Source organism: Geotrypetes seraphini, chromosome 18 (genome assembly GCF_902459505.1).
Source record: "Geotrypetes seraphini chromosome 18, aGeoSer1.1, whole genome shotgun sequence".
Taxonomy (NCBI): Eukaryota; Metazoa; Chordata; class Amphibia; order Gymnophiona; family Dermophiidae; genus Geotrypetes; species Geotrypetes seraphini.
The window spans coordinates 6,060,688-6,086,709 of record NC_047101.1 but is presented as its reverse complement, the minus strand read 5'-3'; the positions used below and the strand labels follow the sequence as shown (position 1 = coordinate 6,086,709).

At 43.3% G+C, this 26,022-nt stretch overlaps 1 protein-coding gene across 3 annotated transcripts in view; it reads left to right on the top strand.

Annotated features, from left to right (window-relative positions):
- Nucleotides 1-12,105: 12,105 nt before the first annotated feature.
- Nucleotides 12,106-26,022, top strand: part of TCERG1 (transcription elongation regulator 1) — an 81,322-nt gene continuing 67,405 nt past the window's right edge. The window contains exons 1-4 of one of the 3 annotated variants that reach the window (XM_033926918.1): nucleotides 12,106-12,374; nucleotides 17,681-17,838; nucleotides 19,502-19,727; nucleotides 25,353-25,583. In XM_033926918.1, coding sequence (XP_033782809.1) covers nucleotides 19,503-19,727; nucleotides 25,353-25,583 — 456 coding nt within the window. In that variant the 5' untranslated portion in view covers nucleotides 12,106-12,374; nucleotides 17,681-17,838; nucleotide 19,502. Of the gene's footprint in view, nucleotides 12,375-17,677; nucleotides 17,839-19,501; nucleotides 19,728-25,352; nucleotides 25,584-26,022 lie in introns of all 3 variants that reach the window. The other 2 variants (XM_033926919.1, XM_033926917.1) reach the window with 2 other exon arrangements.

Genomic DNA, 26,022 nt, shown 5'->3' with positions numbered 1-26,022 from the left:
TTACCTTCCGAAGCCAGCCTAAAGGTTTTCATGTCCGTAACTACCCGTCTGGAAGCTCAACCCTACGGGTTGAAATGTAAGCCCTTAATGTAGATTATTACCTATGAATTATTCAGCAGCGCAATATCCCTCCATGAAGCGAATGTCATAGCAAGAGAACAATGAGGAAAACCAAGATACCATCTAATGAAACAGAAGAACATTTGGACAGTGCAGAGCACGTAAATTATTTAGCAGCTGTTGAAAGTAGAGTGTATTTTGTAATTTTGACAGCGGCAGAGTAGATGCGTCTACCTACGCCCATCCAGGCTCCAACTGCAGGTCTTTAGAAATGCTCGAGATAAAGGAAATGTTTGTTCTGTCCTGTTTACACTCAATTTCTTTTCCCATACCTGGACGAGCAGGTAGCGACTCTCTCTTACGCTCAGCCCTGCAGTTCAAATGATTCATTTAGGAGGATAAATTTTCATCCTATTTCGTGTTAGTATGTCCCTCTGTTGGAGGACATTTGGGATTGCTTATCTTCTGTTTCAAAGGGAAAACGGGATATCCCAGTATAGTAACCCATGACCTGGAGTGTTCCAATTCCTTTCACAGGACAGGGCTGGAACAACCATCAGGCAAAACTAGGAAGTTGCCTAACACAGCAGCTTCTTGGAAACTGCAAAGGACAGCTATAATCAAAGCAAAAGAAAAGGTCCCGACAGCCACACTAGGGTAATCTTATGGCTCCAGCAAAAGCAGGACGGATTGAGACCCCTGGGTTTTACTTCCATTGAAAGCAATGGAAGTAAAACCTGGACGTCTCAATCCGCCCCCCCCTTTTTTTTTTTTCTTTTTCTGGAGCCATATGGTAACCCTAAAACCACACAAGCTCAAAGAACCATATGCATGTACTTTAACCTTGCTATTTCTATAGGATGTTTGTGTGATGAACATTATTGTGGAGTTATATTATCAAAATCTTGGGAGAGGATGATTTAGACCAGTGGTCTCAAACTCAAACCCTTTGCAGGGCCACATTTTGGATTTGTAGGTACTTGGAGGGCCTCAGAAAAAAATGGTTAATGTCTTATTAAAGAAATGACAATTTTGCATGAGACAAAACTCTTTATAGTATATAAATCTTTCCTTTTGGCTAAGTCTTAATAATAATATTGTCATTTATAGTTAGAGACATATGATCAAGAAACTGTTTTATTTTACTTTGTGATTATGATAAACATACCGAGGGCCTCAAAATAGTATCTGGTGGGCCGCCTATGGCTCCCGGGTCATGAGTTTGAGACCACTGATTTAGACGCTTTTGGCTCCATCTGATCTTTCAAGGCTTTATGCCAAGTTACCCAGTTCCAGGCAGGAGACTTTTTGGCCAGTCCTGGTTTTGAACTTACATCCCAAAGCTGTGTGGGAGGTGCCTCATCCAGCCAATTGAATCAATGTATAAGCCCCATAATGCACCAGGATGAGGTGGTCAGAAATCCAGGACGGCCCAAAATCTCCAGCCTAGAACTGTCTAAATTGGTGCATCTGTAGCAGGAAACCTTAATTTCCTGGGCTTGATAATACCCTTCAGACAACGTTCTGAACCATGTGCTCAGTGAGTTAGAGCAGCTAAGATTGAGTTTAAAAACTGCTGTTTTTTTAAAGATTAGCAGCAGCAGGCTGTGTCTACCCTGATTAAGACGAAAGCCATCCTGTCAAACCTAAAGCCCTCATAATTGGGTGGCCCATGGCCAAAGGACTGTATAGGGGACAACTCAGTGCTGCTGGTGTGACTTGAAGCAAAACAAACTTCACATCAAAGTGAAGTACAGTGGAAGAGATTTGCCATTCATGGGAAGCAGTAAAGACAGACGAGGCCTGCGTAAAAGTGCTAATTACACTGACCTGGGGTTTGTGCTGCACCGGTCTCTGCTCAAAGAAAGGAGACGATGCAGCCAGAAGGAAGCGCACCAGAAGAAATGGGAGAAAAGCAGCACCTAGCCACATCAATAATTCAGATAATGCCAGCAGCAAGAAAAGGAAGCAGGGACAAAAGGAAGGCCAAGAGAATAGAAAAACACTGCCTGATCGTCGTTTTCTATTACAGTCAAATATGTGACCATTTCCATGTGGGGGGAAGGGACTGGGGTGTAGAGTGATTGGTATTTTTTTTTTTCTAAGTGTTGGCTCCTGCCAGCTGAATTAGACCTGGCCCCTATTTGGGTATCAGCATTGAATATCCAATTCTTTTTTTTCCCCCAAAATATTTTTATTGATTTTATAAAAGGCTACAAACAAATGAACAATAATGTGTCCTAGAGCAGGGGTGTCAAAGTCCCTCCTCTTGGGCCGCAATCCAGTCAGGTTTTCAGGATTTCTCCAATGAATATGCATGAGATCTATTTGCTTGCACTGCTTTCATTGTATGCTAATAGATCTCACGCACATTCAATGGAGAAATCCTGAAAACCCGACTGGATTGCGGCCCTCAAGAAGGGACTATCCTGAAAATTTGACTGGCTGGTGGTCCTCCAGGACAGGGTTGGGAACCATTGCTCTAGGACAGGGGTGTCAAAGTCCCTCCTCGAGGGCCACAATCCAGTCGGGTTTTCAGGATTTCTCCAATGAATATGCATGAGATCTATTTGCATGCACTGCTTTCATATTCATTGGGGAAATCCTGAAAACCCGACTGGATTGCGGCCCTCGGGGAGGGACTTTGACATCCCTGTCCTAGAGCAATGGTTCCCAACCCTGTCCTGGAGGACCACTAGCCAGTCGGGTTTTCGGGATGGCCCCAATGAATATGCATGGGCCAGATCTGCACTCCTATCATCTTCATTACATGCAAATCTCTTTCATGCATATTCATTAGGGCTATCCTGAAAACCTGACTGGCTGGTGGTCCTCCAGGACAGAGTTGGGAACCATTGCTCTAGGACAGGGGTGTCAAAGTCCCTCCTCGAGGGCCACAATCCAGTCGGGTTTTCAGGATTTCTCCAATGAATATGCATGAGATCTATTTGCATGCACTGCTTTCATATTCATTGGGGAAATCCTGAAAACCCGACTGGATTGCGGCCCTCGGGGAGGGACTTTGACATCCCTGTCCTAGAGCAATGGTTCCCAACCCTGTCCTGGAGGACCACTAGCCAGTCGGGTTTTCGGGATGGCCCCAATGAATATGCATGGGCCAGATCTGCACTCCTATCATCTTCATTACATGCAAATCTCTTTCATGCATATTCATTAGGGCTATCCTGAAAACCTGACTGGCTGGTGGTCCTCCAGGACAGGGTTGGGAACCACTGCTCTAGGACAGGGGTGTCAAAGTCCCTCCTCGAGGTTCCGCAATCCAGTCAGATTAGGAGGCTGGCTCTTGAAAATTCACAATTTGGACCTTCCCCCCTTTATTTTCAATACCGCACTGTGATAGTTTAAGTTGCTGCCCTGCAAGAAAGGAAAATGAAGCCATTTCCACTAATACAAATTGTTGGATTCAAATGCAAGACCCTATATAACAAATAAGAACATATGCATAGCCTTACTCAGGATTTTGTAGACATCAAACCTATCTCCCCTCAGCCGTCTCTTTTCCAGGCTGAAGAGCTCTAACCTTTTTAGTCTTTCCTCATATGAGAGACATTCCATCCCCTTTATCTTAGTTGCTCTTCTTTGAACCTTTTCTTTTATTGCAGCTTGAGAAATATAAAACATTACATAGAAAGTTGTCATTTATAATATATATCTCAAATATTTAGGCTGACAAAAAACTACAATTATAGCTATAGAAATATACAAGTGACAATACATGGGCAAATTCAATCGGTGGATTTTTTGAAAGTTTCTCATAACTGTAGATCTTACTGGTGTTTCTATTAAATATAAGACTCCTGATGCAGGCCAGTGTGCCGAAACATGTACATGGCGAGTCACTGAGAGAATAAAGGAGTATTGTGAAACATAGCAGCTCACCTGTTTTCTTAGGACCTCTCCACTGTCTGTTTGGTTGCGTTTGACTCATGGAGGCGACTCTCCTGTTCTGCACGTCAATATTCCGAATAGGGGATCCATTCTAAAATTCCACTCTATATGTTTAAATGTGTTTATTCATTTTAACGTGCAAGAAAAACAACTACAACCAGAGTAAGTAATACAGAATACAGACATATATGCACAAAGGCAAATTCCACTCTATATAATACCACAAATCCGGAATGGAGGAGTAGCTTAATGGTTAGTAGAGCAGACTTTGATCCAAGGGAACTGGGTTCAATTCCCACTGCAGCTCCCTGCGACCTTGAGCCAGTCACTTTACAATCCATCGCCCCAGGTACCAAACCAGATTGTGAGCCCACTAAGGACAGAGATAGGACCTGAATATAATGTGTACAGTGCTACATATGTCTGTATACTTTGGAGGAGAGGGGAGATATGATAGAGACGTTTAAATACCTACGTGCGCATGAGTCGAGTCTCTTTCATTTGAAAGGAAGCTCTGGAATGAGAGGGCATAGCATGAAGTTAAGAGGTGATAGGCTCAGGAGTAATCTAAGGAAATACTTTATTTACAGAAATGCGTGGAACAGTCTCCCAGTAGAGGTGGTGGAGACAGAGACTGTGTTTGAGTTCAAGAAAGCCTGGGATAGGCACGTGGGATTTCTCGGAGAGAGAAAGAGATAATGGTTACTGCGGATGGGAAGACTATATGGGCCATTTAGCCTTTATCTGCCATCGTGTTTCTATAACCCTAAAGCTCTATGACATCATAATGCAGCTGTAAAGAGCCTTAGCCAATAGGGAGAGGAGATGCAAATGTTAAGAGCCTTAGCCAATAGGTTGAGGAGAAGATAGTGGATGCTGTGGATGGGCCATTTGACCTTTATCTGCCGTCATGTTTCTATAACCCTAAAGCTCTATGACATCATAATGCAGCTGTAAAGAGCCTTAGCCAATAGGGAGAGGAGATGCAAATGTTAAGAGCCTTAGCCAATAGGTTGAAGAGGAGATAGTGGATGCTGTGGATGGGCCATTTGACCTTTATCTGCCGTCATGTTTCTATAACCCTAAAGCTCTATGACATCATAATGCAGCTGTAAAGAGCCTTAGCCAATAGGGAGAGGAGATGCAAATGTTAAGAGCCTTAGCCAATAGGTTGAAGAGGAGATAGTGGATGCTGTGGATGGGCCATTTGACCTTTATCTGCCGTCATGTTTCTATGTTTAGTAGCACCATAGAAATGAGTAGTAATAGTAGGTTATACTTTGACAATCGTCGATATGTTGTACAATTAATTTAAAGCAAAGTACAACCCCCCTCTCCACCTAGTTTATTTGATAAAAAGTGAAAATCTAAATATCTTTTCTTTCCTTTCCTATTTTTGAATGGAGTTCTTTTCAAAATTGTTTTGAAATATATGTTGTAAACTGATTGGATCCTCTTTGGCTATATATGCGGCATATAAAGTTTTGAATAAACGTAAGGGAATGGGACTTGGATGCCACCTTTTTGTACAGAGGCAGCAGCTCTCCCACTAGGCCACACCTCACCTCCAGATAATCCTTCTTTAGTTGAATCTTCAGAGGCAGAGGATTTCACAACCAGGGACCTGTGGTCAAGAAAGTCCAATCACCAATTAGACTATAACAAGCAGCATGAACTGAAGATGCAACAAAACCACCTAGTAGCAGTATGTATGTCCCGTCCTCCCCAGAGAGCTCAGAACGGGTTACAAATTGATGTCCACAGTTGTAAAGTGGTTACATTATATAGGGGTACAGTTAGCATGCAAAGGGTTACAACCCTACGAGTGCTAGGAACAGTACACTGCAACACGCATGGTAAAACTTGATGGATTAACTAAAACTTTCCTAACCCCTCCTCCTTTGCATCCAGTTGTAACTACCACTCCTTGTTCTGCTGCTTTAACCTCTTTCCGTTTGTTATCATGTGTCCTAAAATGTGCACTTTTCTATTAAAATATATGCTAATATCACCTATTTATGTGTTTTCAAAAGCATACATTTACATAGGTAGAGGGGGGAAGAAGCTCTCTCCTCCTCCCTTTGATCCAGTACAGTAAAGAGATTTCATTTTTTTGGTTTTAACAAATCCTATTTTCCTATTCTATCCAGCTCTCTGCCCGACTGCATGCTGGCAGAATTCAGAGCTGGACCAGTGCAATCTCCCATGGCAGATGCTGTCACGGTTACAGGCTCCAGGCCCTGCAGACAGCCCGGGGCAAAAAAAATTTCACTCAAACTCTAAAAGGAAATACATGATGCCAACATCCCTGGGTTTAGTTAAGTAGATTTCTAACACAGCTAATCTAGCCTGAGAAGCATCACTAAAAAGATTACAATTCTCACCCTCGCTCAGGACTTTGGCACAGCTGTACCTTCCTTTCTTGTGCTAATCTAGCTCCTAGCAGAGCTGTCTAGAGGACCATTTCATCCTAGAGCACTAGCAAAAGCTTTAGGGTCTTCAGAACACCAACCTGTCCGCTCTTTGACTCAGGCCTAGATGCACTAAAGAGGATCGGTAAGACCGTGTGGGTCTGCTCCAATCCGATTTTAGGCTCTTTTTAACTTTGGATGACTTGTGAGATGGACGTAAACGGACTTAGACGTCCCTTTTGATTATGCCCCTCCACGTGTGTACCCAATATGTGAACCGCAGTTTTACGCGGTATATAAATTTTTAAATAAATAAATTCTTATTCAAGGATGCCTTTGACGTTTAGTTTAATCTTAGTAATGAATTCTACCCTTGCCTTTACTTTCTCTTTCTTACAGAAGGGTCCCATCCAATTGTGCTACCCTTGCCTGCCTCTCTATCCTATTTTGACATGTCGTTCTCCCCCTGTTCCCTTATATACCAGTACATCAGTTTGTCATATTGTCCGTGCCCCGTGATTTTACTTTGTATTATATATTTACTTGTCTACCGCTTAGAAAATTTGATAAGCGGAATATCAAATTTTAATAAATCTTGGAAATTTATACATGCCGATGTGTGCTTCACTTCCTGGTCTCTCGTATGCGCAAGACCACAAAACCCCTCTGTGCATGCACCAGGCATGTTCCTTCCCCTTAACTTCCCAATGCTCAACACGAACAGCATGCGTATAATTTCCATGCCATTCATTTTGAGCTTTGGGAAGTTTTTTTTTCCCTGTGTTGTGGTATTTTCCAGCATTGATCCCTATAGAGCTGGAGTTCTAAGCATTTCCCTATAAATGTTGATAACGAAGAAAGTAATTCCAGAGGAAAGATGCTGAAATGAATAAATCAGAAGAACAAGGAGTTCTTGTGGGATAGTAGGGTTTGAGATGAATCTTATGACTTAATACTAGAACTTGCAATGGGAAGGCAGTGCTCTGGTAAGAAAAGATGGGTTACGAGATCAAACAATTTGCAGCGGTGAAGTACGTTAATGGCCATATTGTGAGCAAACTGTAGTCTTGACAGAGCAAGAAAACAAGTGACCTTATAGTGTGCCTGTATACAATGAGGCAGCAGCAAATTACACATATAAACAAGCTCAAGTTGACCTTTTTTTTTTGGGGGGGGGGGAGAGGAACCAGGATTGCATCTGCCTGGTCATCCTAAGGAGATATAGGGCTCCTTTTATTAAGTTGCGATAGTGTTTTTAGCATGCGCAGAATTGCCACACATGTTAACCCTTTCAGGACCATAAGGATCGTAGGCCAATTTTTGTGGTTTTGACGACATTTTTATGGTAAAAAGGGCTTGCAGATGCCAAAAAATTGATTTTTTTTGTGAAATATCATTATTTTTTAAAAAAAAAAAAATCACACTTCTGGCTTATGGACAGTGTGGCAAGTGAATCTTCTCGTCAATCTGGCAACGACGCTAATGAATGAATGTCGGAACCAGTTTGTTTACATAAAGGCATTATCATATGGAATCCGTACATATCAAATTTAGAACTGTAGACTATCCCAATCAAAATTTATAGGATTTTAAAGTTATGGGACAAATATGTCCCTTGGTCCTGAAAGAGTTAAACCCATGCTACGCAGCTAGAACTAATGCCAGCTCAATGTTGGCGTTAGCATCTAGCGCACGGGGAAATTTAGCAAGCGCTACAACCGCTATCGCAGCTTAGTAAAAGGAGCCCATAGTGCAAGAAGGAAGAAAACAGAGGCAGGACATGTTGCCTGTTTAAAGAGAGCGAGATTAAAAATAAAACAAAGGAGGTCTTAAGGAGAAGACAAAGAAACAATATTTGCAGTCACGCTAAATTTCAATCATTGAAACAAAGACATCGTGGAGAGTCGATATCCAAGATGAAGGCTTTATTTAAACAAATAAATAAGCCACATAAAAATGTCCCTGTGGCTTATTTATTTGTTTAAATAAAGCCTTCATCTTGGACATCAACTCTCCACGATTTCTTTGTTTCAATGATATTACTCTCGGTGGAGGGACCAGGGTTGTTCTGTGAAATTTCAATCATTGTTCATCAACTCACAGAAATAGAAAATGATCATGGATTAAGACCCTACCAAGTCCATCCATACCAACTACCATGCTCTACAATCCCTTCCTTTCCCTCGGAGATCCTCTGTGCTTGACCATGCTTTCTTAAATTTGGAGACAAACCAACGAGAAGCAAAAGAAGTGACCCAAGTTTCCACAGGGAAAAAAACAGAAAAACCAAATGAAACTGTGGAAACAACCAACGTTCAAAATCTTCATTTCTGCAAGCCGACGTGCAGCAGTGCCGTCTTTTCTCCACATTTGGCTAGCTACATCATTGGAGGAAGGTGTCTCACCGAAACACGGCCCGTGTTGGGTCCGCTCTATACAAATGTGGACAGTGTTTTTAGTGCAGGGCTGCCCAAGTCCGGTCCTCAAGATCTACTGGCAGGCCAGGTTTTCAGGATATCCATAATGAATATGCATGAGAGAGATTTGCCTGCACTGCCTTCTTGGTATGCAAATCTCTCTCTCATGCATATTCATTGTGGGTATCCTGAAAACCTGGCCTGCCAGTAGATCTCAAGAACTGGACTCGGGCAGCCCTGCTTTAGTGTTTTGAATAAATAAACAAAGATTTTGAACATTGGCTATTTCCACAGTTTCATCTTGTTTTCGCCATTCTTGAATTTGAATACAATCCTCACCTGTTCCACCTCTGCTGGGAAAAAGTTTCACATCTGCAACCACTCTATCCATAGCAAAATATTTCCTTACTCTTGAGTCTATCCCAGGGGTCTCAAAGTCCCTCCTTGAGGGCCGCAATCCAGTCGGGTTTTCAGGATTTCCCCAATGAATATGCATGAGATCTATGTGCATGCACCGCTTTCAATGCATATTCATTGGGGAAACCCTGAAAACCCGACTGGATTGTGGCCCTCAAGGAGGGACTTTGAGATCCCTGGTCTATCCTCTTTCATCTTCATCTTACAATCTCTCATTATAACATTTATGTAGTTTTGCAAGGACGGTAGTTAATTGTTATTACTATCTGCTCTCCGGTACCTTTCTTCCAAAATAAACATATTGAGATCTTTAAGTCTGTCCACATATACTTGTATGATGAAGACCGCTGACCATTTTAGTAGACACTCTAGACCAGGGGTAGGCAATTCCGGTCCTCGAGAGCCAGAAGCAGGTCAGATTTTCAGGATATTCACAATAAATATGCATGAGATAGATTTGCATCTCAAGGAGGCAATGCATGAAAATCCATCTCATACATATTCATTGCCTCTTCTATTTAAGAAGCTATTATAACACTAAAATTATAATTTAATTTTTTTTATTATACCATCTTCACTTCAACATTCTTATACTTAAAAACACACAAGCACTAATACACTTATTACTCATTAAAGGAGCCCTCCCCCCAGTACCATTCACCCTAAAGTCAAAATGCTCTTTATAAAATCAATTTCTCCTTAGCGGCTTCAACACTGAACTTACCATCCTCAGTTACAAAATCTCCATGATCTTTCTAAATTTACCAGCCGTTACTCCATATAGTCAATTACTTCTTGTGTTATCCTGAAAACCTGACCTGCCTGTGGCTCTCGAGGACCGGAATTGTCTACCCTTGCTCTAGACTGACTACATCCTGTTTACATCGTTTTAAAGGTACAGTCTCCAGAATTGTATGCCATATGAGGTCTCAGAGTAGAGAATGACAGGGGGACAAATTTGTCCTTGTCTCTGTGGGATCTATCTCCATCCCTGTGTGGTCCCCGCATGATCCCTGCAAGCTGTGTCCTCATCTGCACAAGCCTTGAACACTTATGATTTTAAAGTGTTTGAAGATTGTGCAGATGAGGACACAGCTTGCAGGGATGGGGCAGAACTCATGGGGACAGGATGGAGACTGACATGGGGACAAATTTGTCCCTGAGAGATCTTTATCTCAGAAACTTCATAAAGGCAGCGTTACCTCCTTTTTCCTACCGGGCATTCCTTTCTGTGTATCCAAAGCATCCTTCTGGCATTTGGTGTCTCACTTTTTCCACCTGTTTAGCAACCTTATGGTCATCAGATATTAACATCACCAGATACTGCTTTTTTTCACACTCTATTGAGAGAAGAGAAAGCACTGCAAACATCCATTTTCATTTTTTATTTGAATTTCATGAATTGGAGTTTTAGCTCCTAAAATCTCACAGTAACATATCTGGCATGTCATGTTAACAGTATTAAGAAAATTCGGGGAAAAGTAGCTGTATCTGTTGTGCAGCAAGAGGATCCCCTACTGTTCAACCAGAGAATTGCAAATGCAATATTACATAAATTAAAGAGCGACAGGTCTGGTATAGAGGAAAATGCTCTCATGCCCCTTCCATAAATGAATTTATTTAAAACATTTATCAACCGCCTATTCCTAGGCGGCATTACAGAAGTAACATACACAAAATACAACAGGCAAGACTTATACAGACATCTTGAATTACAGATGAATAATTACATCTTAGGTAGCCTTAATTAAATAGATCCTCACAGTACAATACACTTGTAGGTTAATAAAAGGAGTGTGAATTGTATATGGATGTGGACATAGCGACCCTGGTGGAATATAAGCCATGCAGCAGCATTCTGAATGGATTGAAGGGGAGAGAGGTTGTTGAGCGGGAGGCCAGTGAGAAGCATATTGCAATAGTCTAGGGCGGTGAAAGGTGATGAGGGAGTGGATAAGGGTTTTTGTAGCATGCTCAGGTAGGAAGGCCAGATTTTTGTGATGTTATAGAGAAAGAAGCAACAGGTTCTGGTGGTCTGTTGGACTTGCGCAGAGGAGAGAGAAGAGTCCAAGATGACATCAAGGTTGCGAGCTGATGAGACAGGGAAGATGAGAGAATTATCCACTGAGATAGAGAGTGGGAGGAGAGATGTAGGTTTGAGCGGAAGGATAAGTAGTTCAGTCTTGTAGACTTCAATCATATCTCCCCTCAGCCTTCTCTTTTCCAAGCTGAAGAGCCCTAACCGTTTTAGTCTTTCCTCATATATGAGAGGAGTTTCATTCCCTTTACCATCTTGGTCGCTCTTTTTTGAACTTTTCTAGCGCCACTATATCTTTCTTGAGATAAGGAGACCAGAACTGAACGCAATACTCCAGATGAGGTTGCACCATGGAGCGATACAGGGGCATTATAACATTCTTAGTCTTGTTAACCATTCCTTTTTTTAAATAATTCCTAGCATCCTATTTGCTTTTTTGGCTGCCGCCACACATTGGGCGGAACATTTCATCGTATTGTCTATGATGACACTCAGATCCTTTTCTTGGGCGCTAATCCCCAAGGTGGACCCTAGCATCCGGTAACTGTGATTCAGGTTATTGTTCCCAATGTGCATCACTTTGCATTTGTCCACAGTAAATTCTCAAATTAAGGAAAACTGAACATGCATGTGCAAACACCTGTCATGCAAACCTAATGAACACATACGTACAAACCCTCAAGTTGAGGATAACTGAACATGCATGTCCAAACCCTGAAATTAAGAAAAAAAAATGGACGTGTGTGCAGAGAAGCCAAAGAAAGCAGCACGATGAGAACGTCACATCAGCTCCTCCTACCAAAGAGCCTCATAAGCCCGTCCCTCCTCCCAGACGTCTCTTCGCCGCCCCGGAAGCACTCCTACTTCAGCCCCCACAGGGCGCCTGCCCGACCCCACGTCCCCCAACCAATCACGCGGGCCCCTCGCGACCCTCTCCCCCCAGCCAATCAGAAGACGGCATCCGTCGAGCGCCCTGGCCGGGCGGAATGACTGACGCCGCTCTCGCCCAATGGGCTTCGGGGTCCGGCAGCCCGCGCTGTGGGCGGGACTTGGCGTCGTGACTGTTCCCGTAATGGCGGAGAGGGGGGATGCTGAGTCGGAGCGCTACAATAACGAGCTGAGGTGAGCGAGGCCCTGGAGTCCCCCGAGCGACGGGGGAGGGGGAGGGGGAGGGGCGGCGGAGGAGGCCGGAGCCAAGGCGGGGAGGGACGGGGGGGAATCCCTGCCGCCGCTGCGGCCTGCGGTTCCGGGCTCCCCCCCCCCTCCCCCGAGTCCCTTCCGCCCGCTCTGCCGAACTTCGGCCCTGGGGATTCCAGCCGCCGAGTCTCGCGCCTGGCTCGAGCCCCTCCAGCCGCTCGTTGGGGCTTCGGCGTGGCCTCCCTGCTCTAGGTGGGGGAGGGCGCTCACCTTTGACCCCCCCCAGCAGGAGGGGAGGGGTGGCCTAGCGCTGCCTGAGTGCCATCTACTGTACACAGCGCTGTACAGGGTGCCGGGGTAGGGGTTACGGTTGGCTAGAGGGTGAGTAAGGTTATCAGTTGAGTCCCTCCCCCCCCCAAAAAAAAATACCCTCGGGAGGGGAGGGGCTGCCTTAGCACCCCCGAGGCCTCGAGTTCCATCTACTGTACACAGCGCTGTACAGAGTCACAGAGGAGACACGTGGGGTGCTTAAATTGCTGGCTAGAGGGGGAATAAGGTTATGAGTTGACTCCCCCCCCCAATAAAGAAGCCCCAGGAGGGGAGGGGTGGCCTAACGCTGCTTGAGTTCCATCTACTGTACACAGCGCTGTACAGGGTGCCGGGGTAGGGGGTTATATTTGGCTAGAGGGGTGAGCAGTGGGGGAGTAAGGTTATGAGTTGACCCCCCCAAAAAAAAATACCCCTAGGAGGGGAGGGGCTGCCTTAGCTCCCCCGAGGCTGCGAGTTCCATTTATTGTACACAGCGCTGTACAGAGTCACAGAGGAGACAGGCGGGGTGCTTAAATTGCTTGCTAGAGGGGTGAGCAGAGGAGGAGTAAGGTTATGAGTTGACTCTCCCCCCCAAAAAAAAAAAAAAACCCCAGGAGGGGAGGGGCTGCCTTAGCTCCCCCGAGACTGAGTTTCATCTTCAGCACTACACAGCGGTGCAGAGTCACAGAGGATGCCGGGTAGGGGCTACAGTTAAATGGCTGGCTAGAGTTGACCCCACTTCACCCCTAAACAGGAGGGGAAGAGTGGTCTAGTGGGTGGAGCTCCCGCCTCAGCTCCATGAGGTTCGGAGTTTTGATCCCAGTCTGTGATTTGGGGCATGTCGCCCGCTGAACCCCTCCATTGCCCCAGGTGCCACGGTTAGACTGGAAGCCCATTGTGACAGTGAAATCGTTTATATGCTGCTATTGCCAACAAATAGTTCTTAATGGATTACATGCATAGAAATCAATTCAACTAAGATATGCATAAGTGACAAGACTTTATCCCATTATTAAATATTAAGATTAAATTTCGGAAACAAAAAATAAAGTTTGAAGCACTTTTTAAGTATTTGAATTGGCAGGATTGAATATACAGAAGCAGCCTGATAAGGAAAAGAGATGGTAAACAATCTTTTAGATACAATTCCTCTTAAACTTGGAAATTGTAATTTTAAAGTTTTACAAACATTCTAATATTGTCCTAGCAATGGGCTGCAAATTAAAATTGTTCATATATTGTGGGGTCAATCCACATAGGGGTCCTTTTACTAAAACGGCTAGCACGCCTTAGTAAAAGGATCCCTAATGTTTTAAATGCCAGTGCGCTAATATTTAGCATGCCCTAAAACGGCTAGTGCGCCTTAAGGACCCCCTAATGTTTTAAACGCCAAACAGCACTACTTAAACATGACTCTAGCCTCGATTTGCAACCAGTGTATAGCTATATATGATAGGGAAAATACCTAAGAGTATCTGATAACTATTCAATGTATTGTAAACAGCTTTCTGTGAATTTCTTCATAAAAAGGCAATTCATAAATCTCTTAAAATAATAGAGGGCTTGTTTTCAGCTTGGATAGCTGTTGTCTAGTTACCTGGGCAAATTCCACAGAAAACTGGCTTCATGTTCTTTTCTCTCCCTTTATAGAAGTTTGTGTTGCTTCTTTCACTTGCTAAGCAGTATGACTTTTAAATGTGTTTACGTTTCTACCCCGATAAGTTTCTACCCGATAAGTCTAGGTTAGTGATGTTTCTCATATTTCATGTGACTTCTCCCCTCTTATTAGCTGTTCCCAGGGTTGGGGAGCACTAAGCTCCCTTTTTATTTCATTTATTTAAAAAATTATATGCTGCATTATCTCAAGTCATGTTAAGGGGCATATAACAAAATACATATGAAACATGTATTTACACAACAGAAATATACAAACAAAACATCAAAAATATACTCACATTTCTTAACCTTCATCCCACCTATTGCAAAATAAAGAAATGCTATTTAAAGTACCTTTTGAACATGTTAGCATGTACCAGATACACACTCAAACAATACAGGAATCCCTTGAAATGTAAAATAATCAGTTCCGTGTTACAGACCAGGTACAGCAAGTACTGCCTGCAGCCTTTACCTTTGTTGACCATGGAAATTTCCAATTGCTTGGGACCAGCAACCAAGGACTCTTTCAAATGCACTGGACCATCTTCCAGCAGCAATATTTATATAATGTAAAACTATTTTGGTAAAATCACAAAATAGCGGTATATCAAACGCATGACTCTTACCCCTTAATATCATTAATCCAAACTTCAACTTATCAGCCAGTGTAGCCGTATCTGCACAGCTCATCAATTATTCATCATTCCATTATTGATTATAATTCATGTATTTAGATTTGATTTCCTGCTGTTGGCTATTAGCAAGACCATGTTTACGCTATCATTTACTAGTTCCTGTTCTCAATGAATTTTTGGCATTGTGAATGGGACTGTGCCTTTAACTTGCATGTGTGTGTTTAAAAACAATCGCTTGCCTTTCTAAAGGTACCTCAAGAAGAGTTACAAATTGTCTCACTAAGTAGATTATTTCTCCAGAGGGTGGGAGAGAGGGAAGGGATTTTGCATTTAACTTATACCTTCTTCAGTAGTAGCTTAAGGCAAGTTACGTTCAGGTACAGTAGGTATTTTCCTGTCCCCAGAGTGCTTACAGACTGTACCTGAGACAGTGGAGAGTTAAGTGATTTGTCTAAGATCACAAGAAACCATAGTGGGATACAATCTAAGGCAGTAGTTCCCAACCCTGTCCTGGAGGACCACCATCCAGTCAGGTTTTTAGGATAACCCAAATGAATATGCATGGGGCAGATTTGCATGCCTGTCACCTCCATTATATGCAAAACTCTCATGCATATTCATTAGGACTATCCCAAAAACCCAACTGGCTGGTAGTCCTCCAGGACAGGGTTGGGAACCACTGCTCTAAGGGTTAGGTAGAAGACATTACAGCTTGCCTAAATGCCTAATAGGTTAATGCATTATGGGCTCCTTTTATGAAGCTGCGTTAGCGGCTTTATCGCATGCAACTTTTTAGCGTGCGCTAACCCCCGCACTAGCTGAAAAACTACTGTCTGCTCAAGAGGAGGCAGTAGCGGCTAGCGCAGCTGGCAAATTAGCATGCGCTATTACACGCATTAAACCGCTAACGCGGCTTCATAAAAGGAGCCTTATGTAAGGCTGGTCCTGCCTTATACAGTGGGATTTGTTTACTAATAATATGCTGCATTGGTATGTGCATTGCTAACACAGTAGCATACTTGTAAATCTAGCTGGAGAATGACATGGGGACAAATTTTCCCCCGTCCCCGCAGAAATTCAATTTCCCCATTCCATCCCCGCAAGTTTTGTCACTGTACCATCCCCAATCCTATAAGCTCTGCCTTAACCACACAAGCCTCAAACACTTCTGATTTTCAAGTGTTTGAGGCTTGTGCAGATGAGGACAGAGCTTGCAGGAATGGGATAGGGACAGGAAAAGAACTTGCGGGGACGGGATGGGAAAATGAGTTCCTGGAGGGACGGGGAAAAATTTGTCCCTGTGTCATTCTCTAAATCTAGCCCTAAGTTTGGATTTCAGAAAGTGACATGACTTGCCCAAGGTCAGAGGGAATGGGGTTTGAATCATAGTGCTCATCTCATGGCTTTAACCACCAGACCATTTGGAATTAATATTTAGTTGATGGTAATAAGTTTTGTTTCAAAAATCACATTAGAGCTATTAGAAAATCATACTATCATCCATAATATGTACTAGCTGCCTATTACTGAAGATGATGTTTTCCACATCTTTATTGCTAGAATGTATGATGCTGTGTGTTCAAAACAATAGTACCAGCTTTTTTTTAATCAATTTTAAAAAATCATGATTACAGATAAACTCCTCAAGCTGCCTTCAGTGACACAGTGCTTAGGAATCCCTGGCATTCTCTTCTTTGGTATAGTACTGCTGTTTTGAGCTGAGATACCCAATGCTTGGTTTCCACCCTTTTTGCATTGGGGAACTTCTTGTTTCCAACGCACCTGAGAGGGCATTCCAGGCATTCACTACCCACTCCTTAAAGAAATACTGGATTTTCCTGGTTTTGCTCTTGATTCTTCCTCCCTCCTTGTAGCTTCATATCATGTTCCATAACTTCCTTTTCTTTGAAAGGGGTTTGTTTCTTGTGCATTAAAATGTTTCAGGTATTTATCTGGCTATCATGTGTTTTAATGTTTATGCATATTAGGAGGGCAAATGCTGTGTTTTCATATAGTAGAGTTTGGTTTTTTTTTTAATGGCAAACAATTCTTTGTAGAAATAGTTACCTTTAAAGGCCAGGTGATTCTAAAAGGAGGAGCTGATGGTGTCCTTACGATAATTATTTATTTTAAGAACTAGGCGGCTTCCAGTAAGCATACAAAGTATTACATATACTGTACAAAACTGCAAAAATTTTCATCTAAAATAATACATAAATACCATTATATGATTGTATATTTTTTGTTAAAGCTTGTGATTTCAGATGACAGTTGGAAATTAGATTTCAGTCAATGCATTGTAATTGGGAAATGCCTTTTTAAAAAAAATATTTTGCTTTCACAGCTGAAGAGGTTAAAACTGTCAGCTTCAGTAGCTAGACATGGGTAAACTGAATTCTGGACAGATTGTTCGTTGCTCAATCTTGGATCCTTAAAGCATAGCAGTGTGGCAATTGTGCTTTCTATAGAACCTTTATAGTACAGTACTCTGATATGTAGAGCAGTGATTCCCAACACTTTACTGTTTGATATCCACTCATACTTGGGCATAATTGCAGAAATCAAACACTTTTGATCTCAACTCCTGATGTATTGAAACAATTTAAACCTGTTTTTGTTGTCTTTCATTTTTATTGGACTTCAACTTGTGATCCGCTTGCAAATCTTTCCTGTGTCATGAACAAGCAGAGAAGCACTGCTTTGGTGCCTTTAGAAGTGCTCTTAGACATTGTGGAAGCAGCCTCAAGAGCTTACGATTGCTCGTTGTATCTCCCCTTCACCCTTAATTGATAGGAGAAGATGGCTCATGGTTAGTTGTTCAGCATTGGACCTTCACAGATACACAGGTACATAGTAGAATTCCCTTTCCCGAGAGAATTTCTTGGTTGTCCCACAGAATTGGTGTGGTGGATGGGTGCAAAGGCCAATAACGTCCTCACACTTCTCATCTGCTTCCTTCCCCCTCAGCCAACTAGCCCCACCCACTTTGTTTTGCTGCTGGCAGTCGGTCCTACACCACCTTTGGAGCAGCACCACATTGCTCTTAGGGGGTTTAGGCAGTGTGGTGCCTTTACATTCATGCCAGTCTTGGAGAGACCATGATAGTTGTGGCAAACTGGAGGACATAGTTTCGGGCTGAGTGATTTGTTGCTTTGTATTTGAGCCATTTTTGTTCTCATAGATTTTAACTTTGCAATCTGGGATACATGAAAAGAGCTCTGAGCTGGCAGCAGTATTGACCTCTTAGGGCCAGATTCTATAAACGGTGCTGAGTGGCGTGGTTATCAATCAAAAAAACAGGACCGTTTATAGAATCACACCAAGTGGCAGATTTAGGTGATGCTAGGCGTCCTAGACATAAGCGCCACTCCATTAGGGCAGCTTCTCACTCACGTAATTTGGTGGTACCTATGTCAGACACCTAACAGTGCCTAAGTCAACCATGCCTATTCTCCGCCCATATCCATGCCTACTTCTTAACATTGTCAGGCATCCTAAGAGTTTGGCGCTGACCTCTTAAATTGCTTAATGTTTGGTTTTTTTGATTGGCTGAAAACCGGCGTAGTCAATTACCAAGCAGATTAAGCCAATTAAAAAATAAAAATTAGGCGCGGATCTTGAACTTGGGCATTGCCAGGCAGCTGCAATTAGGGTGCTTAGCAGTGCCTAATGTAAGTGCCTTTTGTAGATTCTGGCCCTTACTGCTTCTGGCATTTTGGGAAACAGCTGCAGACGACAGATGTGTAGTCATTTGAAACAGCATAGGACATATTTTCAAAATGGGACAGTAGAAAAAATATCTTGTCATTTGGGGTATTTTTTTGTTGTTAGTAGCGCATACTATTTCTACCTTGCATGGTCTATTTATAAAAATAGTGTGTGATAATAAACAAAAAGGATACCTGAAATAAAGCGCTTATTAATTCAAAACTAAGTAAACGGGAAAACATCCACCAGATGATACAAAAATTGAAACACAAACTTTCCCAGTTTACACCTCTTCTATATGGACACTTGACACTTATTGGATTGTCAAACTAGTCCCTGAAATAATGTTCTGAAAAAAAAATAATTTTTTCAACAATTTTAAAATATGCACAATATGTTTAATATTTTAGCAGTATTCACACAGAAATAATATTTGGAATGTCAGTAGAACAAAAGTGACCATACTGAGTGTTGTAAAGTCCCTTTCCTTTAATAATGTTTTATCAATAATTTATTCACTTTCTCCTTAAAGAAATCCACCCAAGATGTTTTACCACAAATGTAAACCTGGCAAAGGCAGTTTACAATTATAGGCCCCCTTTTACTAAGCCACGGTAGAGATTTCTACTACGGACTGGGGTGCTAAATGCTCTGACACTCAAAGGAATTCTATGTAGGGGGGGTTAGTAGACTTTGGTGGAAATAAATACTACTAAAATCATTTTATTGTTATGAAAGTGATATATTTTCTAGCACTATGTATGAAAATGTGAATTGTCTAATGGAACTTTTTTCCCGCAGAATGGCTCAGCAACAAGCACTGAGGTTTCGTGGCCCAGCTCCTCCGCCAAATGCTGTTATGAGAGGACCACCACCCCTTATGCGCCCACCTCCTCCATTTGGCATGATGCGAGGTCCTCCACCACCACCTCGACCTCCATTTGGACGTCCTCCTTTTGATCCCAGCATGCCTCCAATACCACCCCCTGGGGGGATTCCTCCTCCCTTAGGACCCCCACATCTGCAGGTATAGTGTTCAATGCTGTTTATCTTAGTGAGGCATGTCCTAACATAATGGATATAACCTGAAATATATATTCTGAAATTAAGGCCAGCGTTCAGAGGAGGAGCTGTAGAATGCATTATTATATATAAATGTTGTATGTATATATTTTTCTAAAGTACCGCCTGCAAGACCAAAAGCTCCCAAAATGGTTTGCAGTTGGGTACAGTACTGTAATGAAAGCAAGGATTATCACCTAATCAGAAACCAGGGAATGCCTGCTGAGGTTATGAATATTATTTCTTATAAAGGATTATAAACTCAACTTTAGAAAACGTTTTACATGAATCAATGCTGTGTCGTTTTGAAAATTCCTAACTGTTTTCCTGCAGATGCAAACAGCTCCAGTTCTAAACTTAATTTTAAATCATTTCTGTAGTGATAGTTTTAGCTAATCTCAGAGATGTCGATTGCTATTTAAAAATCTCTTCTACTTCCTGGAATTTAAGTTCAGCTGGAATGGTAGAATATTACTTAATGACAAACTTTACAGATATTTTCAGAACATATTCTGAAATCATATTTTATTCAGGTTTTTATTTGTTGCTTTAAAATAGCATAAAATGGGACTTCCCTAGCAACAGCAGCAGATGAATCCAGAGACCAATGGGATAGCCCACATCTACCAGCAGGCGGAGATAGAGAAACTGATTAACAGGTGGTCCTATTGGCTGGGACTCCTCCTGTATCTCCAGTATTCTCTATCTCCCAGCAGGAAAAGGTCGCTATTCAACTAGCTCCTGAATTCTGGCTGTGGCTGGAACTTTATTTTCTCCTGTTGAGGTTTCTCTTCAGTGAGACTGCCATTCTGTTTCTCCTGTTGAGATTTTATCTTCAGTGAGACAGGGGTGTCCGGCTGAACGGTGCCGGCTTTAGAGGTTACACTTGGGCCCCCCCTTGTCCCTGCCTCACCCTCCCTCCATTGCTAGAGGGTCTGACTGGGTCTCAATTTTTTTTCTTCTTTCCCTTCTCTGTAAAAAAAAAAAAAAGAGACCACAGTTGTTACATTCTGCCATGCTTTTGCTGCAAACTGGCTTCAACCGGCCCTAACAACAAGCTGTGAGTATGTCTGGCTTTTACGGTTGTTTGAACTTCAGGTTCTGTTTGGGAGTCTTAGTACTGTGGGTTCGGTCATCATACATTTAAGGTATGGATATTTTATTGAGGCTAAGTTTTATGACTAGAAATCCATGGAGGGAGCCGGGACTTCCCGCCCTTTGCATGCACGCGCTTTGTTTCCTTGTTGGTTACAGCGCAGCAGTAGTCCTGTTTATTATGAGGCTCTTTTTCATCAGTGTTTGTCACGGCCATGTGCAGTTGATTGTGCAGGTGCTGGTTTCTAGCAGTGCGCATGAGATGGAAGGAAGCTGCTTGTTTAATTGGACTCTGGGGTTAGCATTCAAGGGGTTTACCAGAAAGACTCTGACCTGTGCTAGGTCACCCAGTCTCGGTTTGTCTCCAGACTGGGGCGACATACGGCAACTCACGGCACAGTGAGATCAGCAGTAAAATAGTGCCCTGTATTTCACACAGGTATCTCATTGTCTCTCTTGGGGTCCCTGCAGATTGAGCCTTTGTCTATTGGTAACTGTCCTTATTTGGGCCTCTGTGCTGAGCTGCATGTGTCTAGTAGTGGCACAGGATATTTATGCCTAAAGGTAGTACAAGCAGTTTCCAAGTTCGGGCTGTCTCTATGGGCATAATGACACTGCGCATATTCCTGCAGCCAGGACTCTCTTTCTCTATTTCTGAGGGGGCCTGGACTTCAGATTTCCATGCTTATCACGCTGGTTTCTCCTGTCACCATTTTCTCATGGCACATGCTAGACGGGCCCCCCGACCAGATAGAAAGGGTTGTACAGCTCCTTTTAATCAGGAGCCAGTTATCTATTCTATCAAACCCACGGAGGATCACGCACTATATGGCTGTTAGCCTTATCCCTGAAGCTCTCATTAACGATGTGAGCTTTGTCTGATACCTGTAAGGATGCTGTTGTTTTCCACGGGGCGGTAGATGCAGCATCTTGATTGAGTCTAGTACGTATTCACTTTAAAGGACATACGTATTTCGCTCATGTTGCATGGGGTTAGTACTGTTTTCATGGTTCCAGTATATTCCTCTTTACATTGTGAACCTTGATTTTTCCTAGGAGAATCTTCTTGCAGATCCTACAGTCTCATTCTGCCATTCCCTGACCTTCTGCACTTCATTCTGAGGGGATCTTGACTTCTTCCAATGACTCTTCAGGCTTTCTCATGAGGGAGAAGACACTATAATGTCAGGTCAGACGGCTGTGAAGATTTTTCAGGATGCTTGCATCTTTGCATTCTCCTCAGGTTTTCCAGTTCGTTCTTGGAGTCTCTATGTTGTGTTTCCCTTTTCAGTGTTACTGGTCCTCAGGACGGTTCTCGTAGTTCTTCGGGAACTAAGGGACGTTGTTCCACTTACTGCATGGTGCCCGAGATGGGGGCATTGGGCAGGCTGGATCCCATTCTGCTGAATTAGTTTCTCGGGGTTACACATTTCTGCAGACAACCTGGGAGTATATTTACATTTTCTCTATGGACTCCGAATCGGCACTTGGTTTGCCTGCCTCTCTTGGAGCGGCGCTTTCGGGTTTGGCACATGCCATTTCGCCTACCCAAGGCTTCACGAACGTTTTAGGTGATGTGGGCGGTGGTACCGTTTTGGCGCTACCAGGCGATTCATCTAATTTCTTCTTGACATGACTGCTTAATTCGGACAACTTCCAGTCGGGCCATTTGACTGACACAAAAAGGGTGATATCTTTTCCTCAGTTCATTACACGTGCATCTTTGAATTTGCACAGCACTCTTTTCTCCTGTACTATTTATAGGTATATCGGGGTGATGTTTTTATTCATATAGGAGAGACATGTGTTTCTTTCCGGAGACTTGGACGTGGGGTCTCGGTCTCAGATTGGTATTCTTCTTCGCTTACCATGACCAAGAGTATGGGATTCTGTACAGTTTCTGGGATCCATATTGCTGACTCCACTGGGGACTTCGGCTTGCTTTCCCCTTCGTACGCTACAGCAGTCGCTTTTGTTCCGGTGGTTCCCGGTATCTCAGGGTACCAATTATTTGGTATGCTCCTCCTGCATCACTCTATGATTTGGTGGCTCAGCGCGATTTCTCTTTTCAAGGCATGCCTCGGTCTTTGCTGGACTATCTCATGACCACCGACCATCCCGGGCTGTCGGGTTGGGGGGCTCCGTGGCTTCCATCCTCAGCTCCTGGAGTCTGGTCTTCAGAAGCGACTCAGTACTTGTTCATTCTTCTGCTCTTGAGCAGGGTCAGGCTACCTTTCTGGAGCTTCAGATCATTCTTCCGGATTGCCGCTGAGGGTTCTTTTGGTCAGTATTAGGATGGGGGTATTTCTCTACTGCTTGGGCAGTAAGTGTTGTACTCATTGGCAGGTGAAGTTGTTCTGCTTCAATGGGTGGACTCTCATCTTCGTCTTCTGTTGGCAGATCCTTTTATGGATCAGGATAAGAGTTTGGATAGACTTTCTCTCCGCGGAATCTGAGCATGGCCCATTTCTTGTAGGTTACAGTGTACAGCGCTGTGTACGCTCTGGAAAGTGTGCATGTTAGAAATAGTGTAATCTTCTGCATCCTGGATATTGAGATTTGTGGCTCAAGCGTTCTAGCTCTTTTTATGGAAGTGAGATCTGCTTGACCTAGACCTCATGGCCTCGTCTCTCAATTCTAAGCTTCCTAGCTTCTTCGGCGGGCCCAGGGAGTGGGAGTTAGAGGGGGTAGCTGCATGGCTCCTTTCTCGCTTCTGCCTTCTCTTTTTCAGTGTTTTCCGCTGGCTGATGATGGCTTGGATTTGCCACCTCAAGCTCGCTTTCCGGGCACAGTATTTGTAGAATCTCTGGATTGGCGGTGCCATCCTTACTTTGCGGATTTGATGAGTCTTTCGACAGCCGGACTAAGAAGTTTCCTGGTATCTCCGGCTTTGCTCGCCTAGGGTCCGTTCAACATGAATATTTGTACTACGACCTAGTTTTTTGAAAAATCTTGGCTGACTTGTGAGGATTATGCGAAGCAGGTTGTTTCTTCTCTTATCCAGGTGCTCCGGACGTCTTCTCCTGTGGCTTCTGCTTCCTTTTGGAGGTTTTTCCTTTCTTGGGTGCTTCTTAACGTTTGAACCACTCCAGAGTTCCTTTTTGGTACAGGTGTATTGCCGAGGACTTAGCGTTCAATTCCCTTCAGCTTCTAGTGCCATTCTTAGCTTGTTACAAGGGCTAGGTATATTGCTCTTCGCTTACTTCTCAGCTTCATGTAGTTCAGGTCCTAAACAGAGTGCGATATATTCATACGCTTCTTAGAAAGCCCGGTTTGGAGTACAATCTTCACGTACTTCTTCTCAGTATACCGAAGGCTTCATTTCATCCTTGTCTTTTGGGACTCTAAAGGGCTGTGCCGTTGAACATGGGGTTTCTTGTGGCCATGGCTTCAGCTCTGCAGTTTTCTATGTTGCAGGCCTTGTTCAACGGGGATTCCTATTTCTGATTTCCGAAATATGGGGTATCAGTTTGGATGGTACCATTATTTCTTTCTAGGGGGGGTGTCATCCTTTCTTTTATGTCATGCTCGCTTTTCCTTCCTTCTTCCTGGGAGGAGAAATTGGGAGCAGTGCTTTTATTCACTGCATTTTTTGATATGTACGTAGCGTTCTCTGTGAGCTCGGTTTCTAACGACTTTTAGTTGTTTATATCTCCTTTTTGCATTCTTCAAGGGACGCCTCAAACGTTTGGTGGCGTCCGAAGCCTCCATCGCTCAATGGGTCCAGGAGGACATTCTTTATGCTTGCTTGCTGGCAGGGAAGCGGTTGGCGAAAGAACTTCATGACCATTCCGCTGGAGCGATGGCTACTTCTTGGGCTCGGCCCAGAGGTTTTTTCCTTGGAGGAGATTTGTCTCGCGGCTAATTGGTCTTCCGAGCATGCTTTCTCTCCGCATTTCTGCTTGGATGTGGGGGCGCATGCGGTAGGGGCGTTTTGTGCTTCAGTTGTTGCGGAGGCGGTGTTTGCTTCCCACCCAGATTGAGGATTGCTTTGCTACATCCCATTGGTCTCTGGATTCATCTGCTGCTGTTGCTAGGGAAGGAAAAATTATGTTCTTACCTGTTAATTTTCTTTCCCTTAGACGCAGCAGATGAATCCAGAGCCCCACCCTTTCTGGATATTGTCTCTCGGTTTTTTCTTTTGCAACTTTCGCAGTTTGTTATTATGGCAAGTTGTTTTCTGTATTATTGCATTTTGAGATTTGTTATGGGAAAGAAGTTTTTTACATGCTATGCCTATTGCTGGTTACGTGTGCTTGGGCAAGGAGCTATACTGATGAGACAGGAGGAGTGCCAGCCAATAGGACCACCTGTTAATCAGTTTCTCTATCTCCGCCTGCTGGTAGATGTGAGCTATCCCATTGGTCTCTGGATTCATCTGCTGCGTCTAAGGGAAAGAAAATTAACAGGTAAGAACATAATTTTTCCTTTTCTGCAAAAGTAGCATGGTAGGAAATTGGATATCTTGACTTCTTGCTAATTAAATTATTTACAGAGACCACCATTTATGCCACCACCCATAAATACTATGCCGCCACCTCCTGGAATGCTATTTCCTCCGGGGATGCCTCCAGTTGCTTCTCCTACAACTCCAACACCAGCTCCAACCCCTGCCCCAACACCAGCACCAACACCAACTCCATCTCCAACTCCTGCTCCAGCACCTGCACCAACATTGCCACCTAATGAAGAGATCTGGGTAGAGAACAAAACACCGGATGGCAAGGTAAAAATTCAAGTTCAGTTATATCCCTATAAGGATCTTGCTGCATTTTCAAACGTGCTTTTATTATGCAATTGTATGTTTGTTAAAATTTGTAAGACATTGTTCACAAAGGACTCGGTTCTTTTTGACAGATAATGATCCCCATGTCTATAGGGGTTTTATATACCATATAAAGTTTACTGGTACACTTCTCCCTCCATATTCGCGGGTTCAGCACTTGCGACTTTGATTATTCCTGGTTTTTATCTTGCTGGCTCCACCCTCCCGAATGACATCATCCATGAAATGCTGAGAAGTTTGGCGTATTTTTCCAGCACTTGCTTCAGCATGGTCTTGCAAACAGCAGCGTGCAGAAAGAAAATTTCAGCACTTACTTTCAGCTGTTGTTGCTGGGGATGCAGAGAGAAAAGTTCATCAAACCAGGGATACACCCCCACCC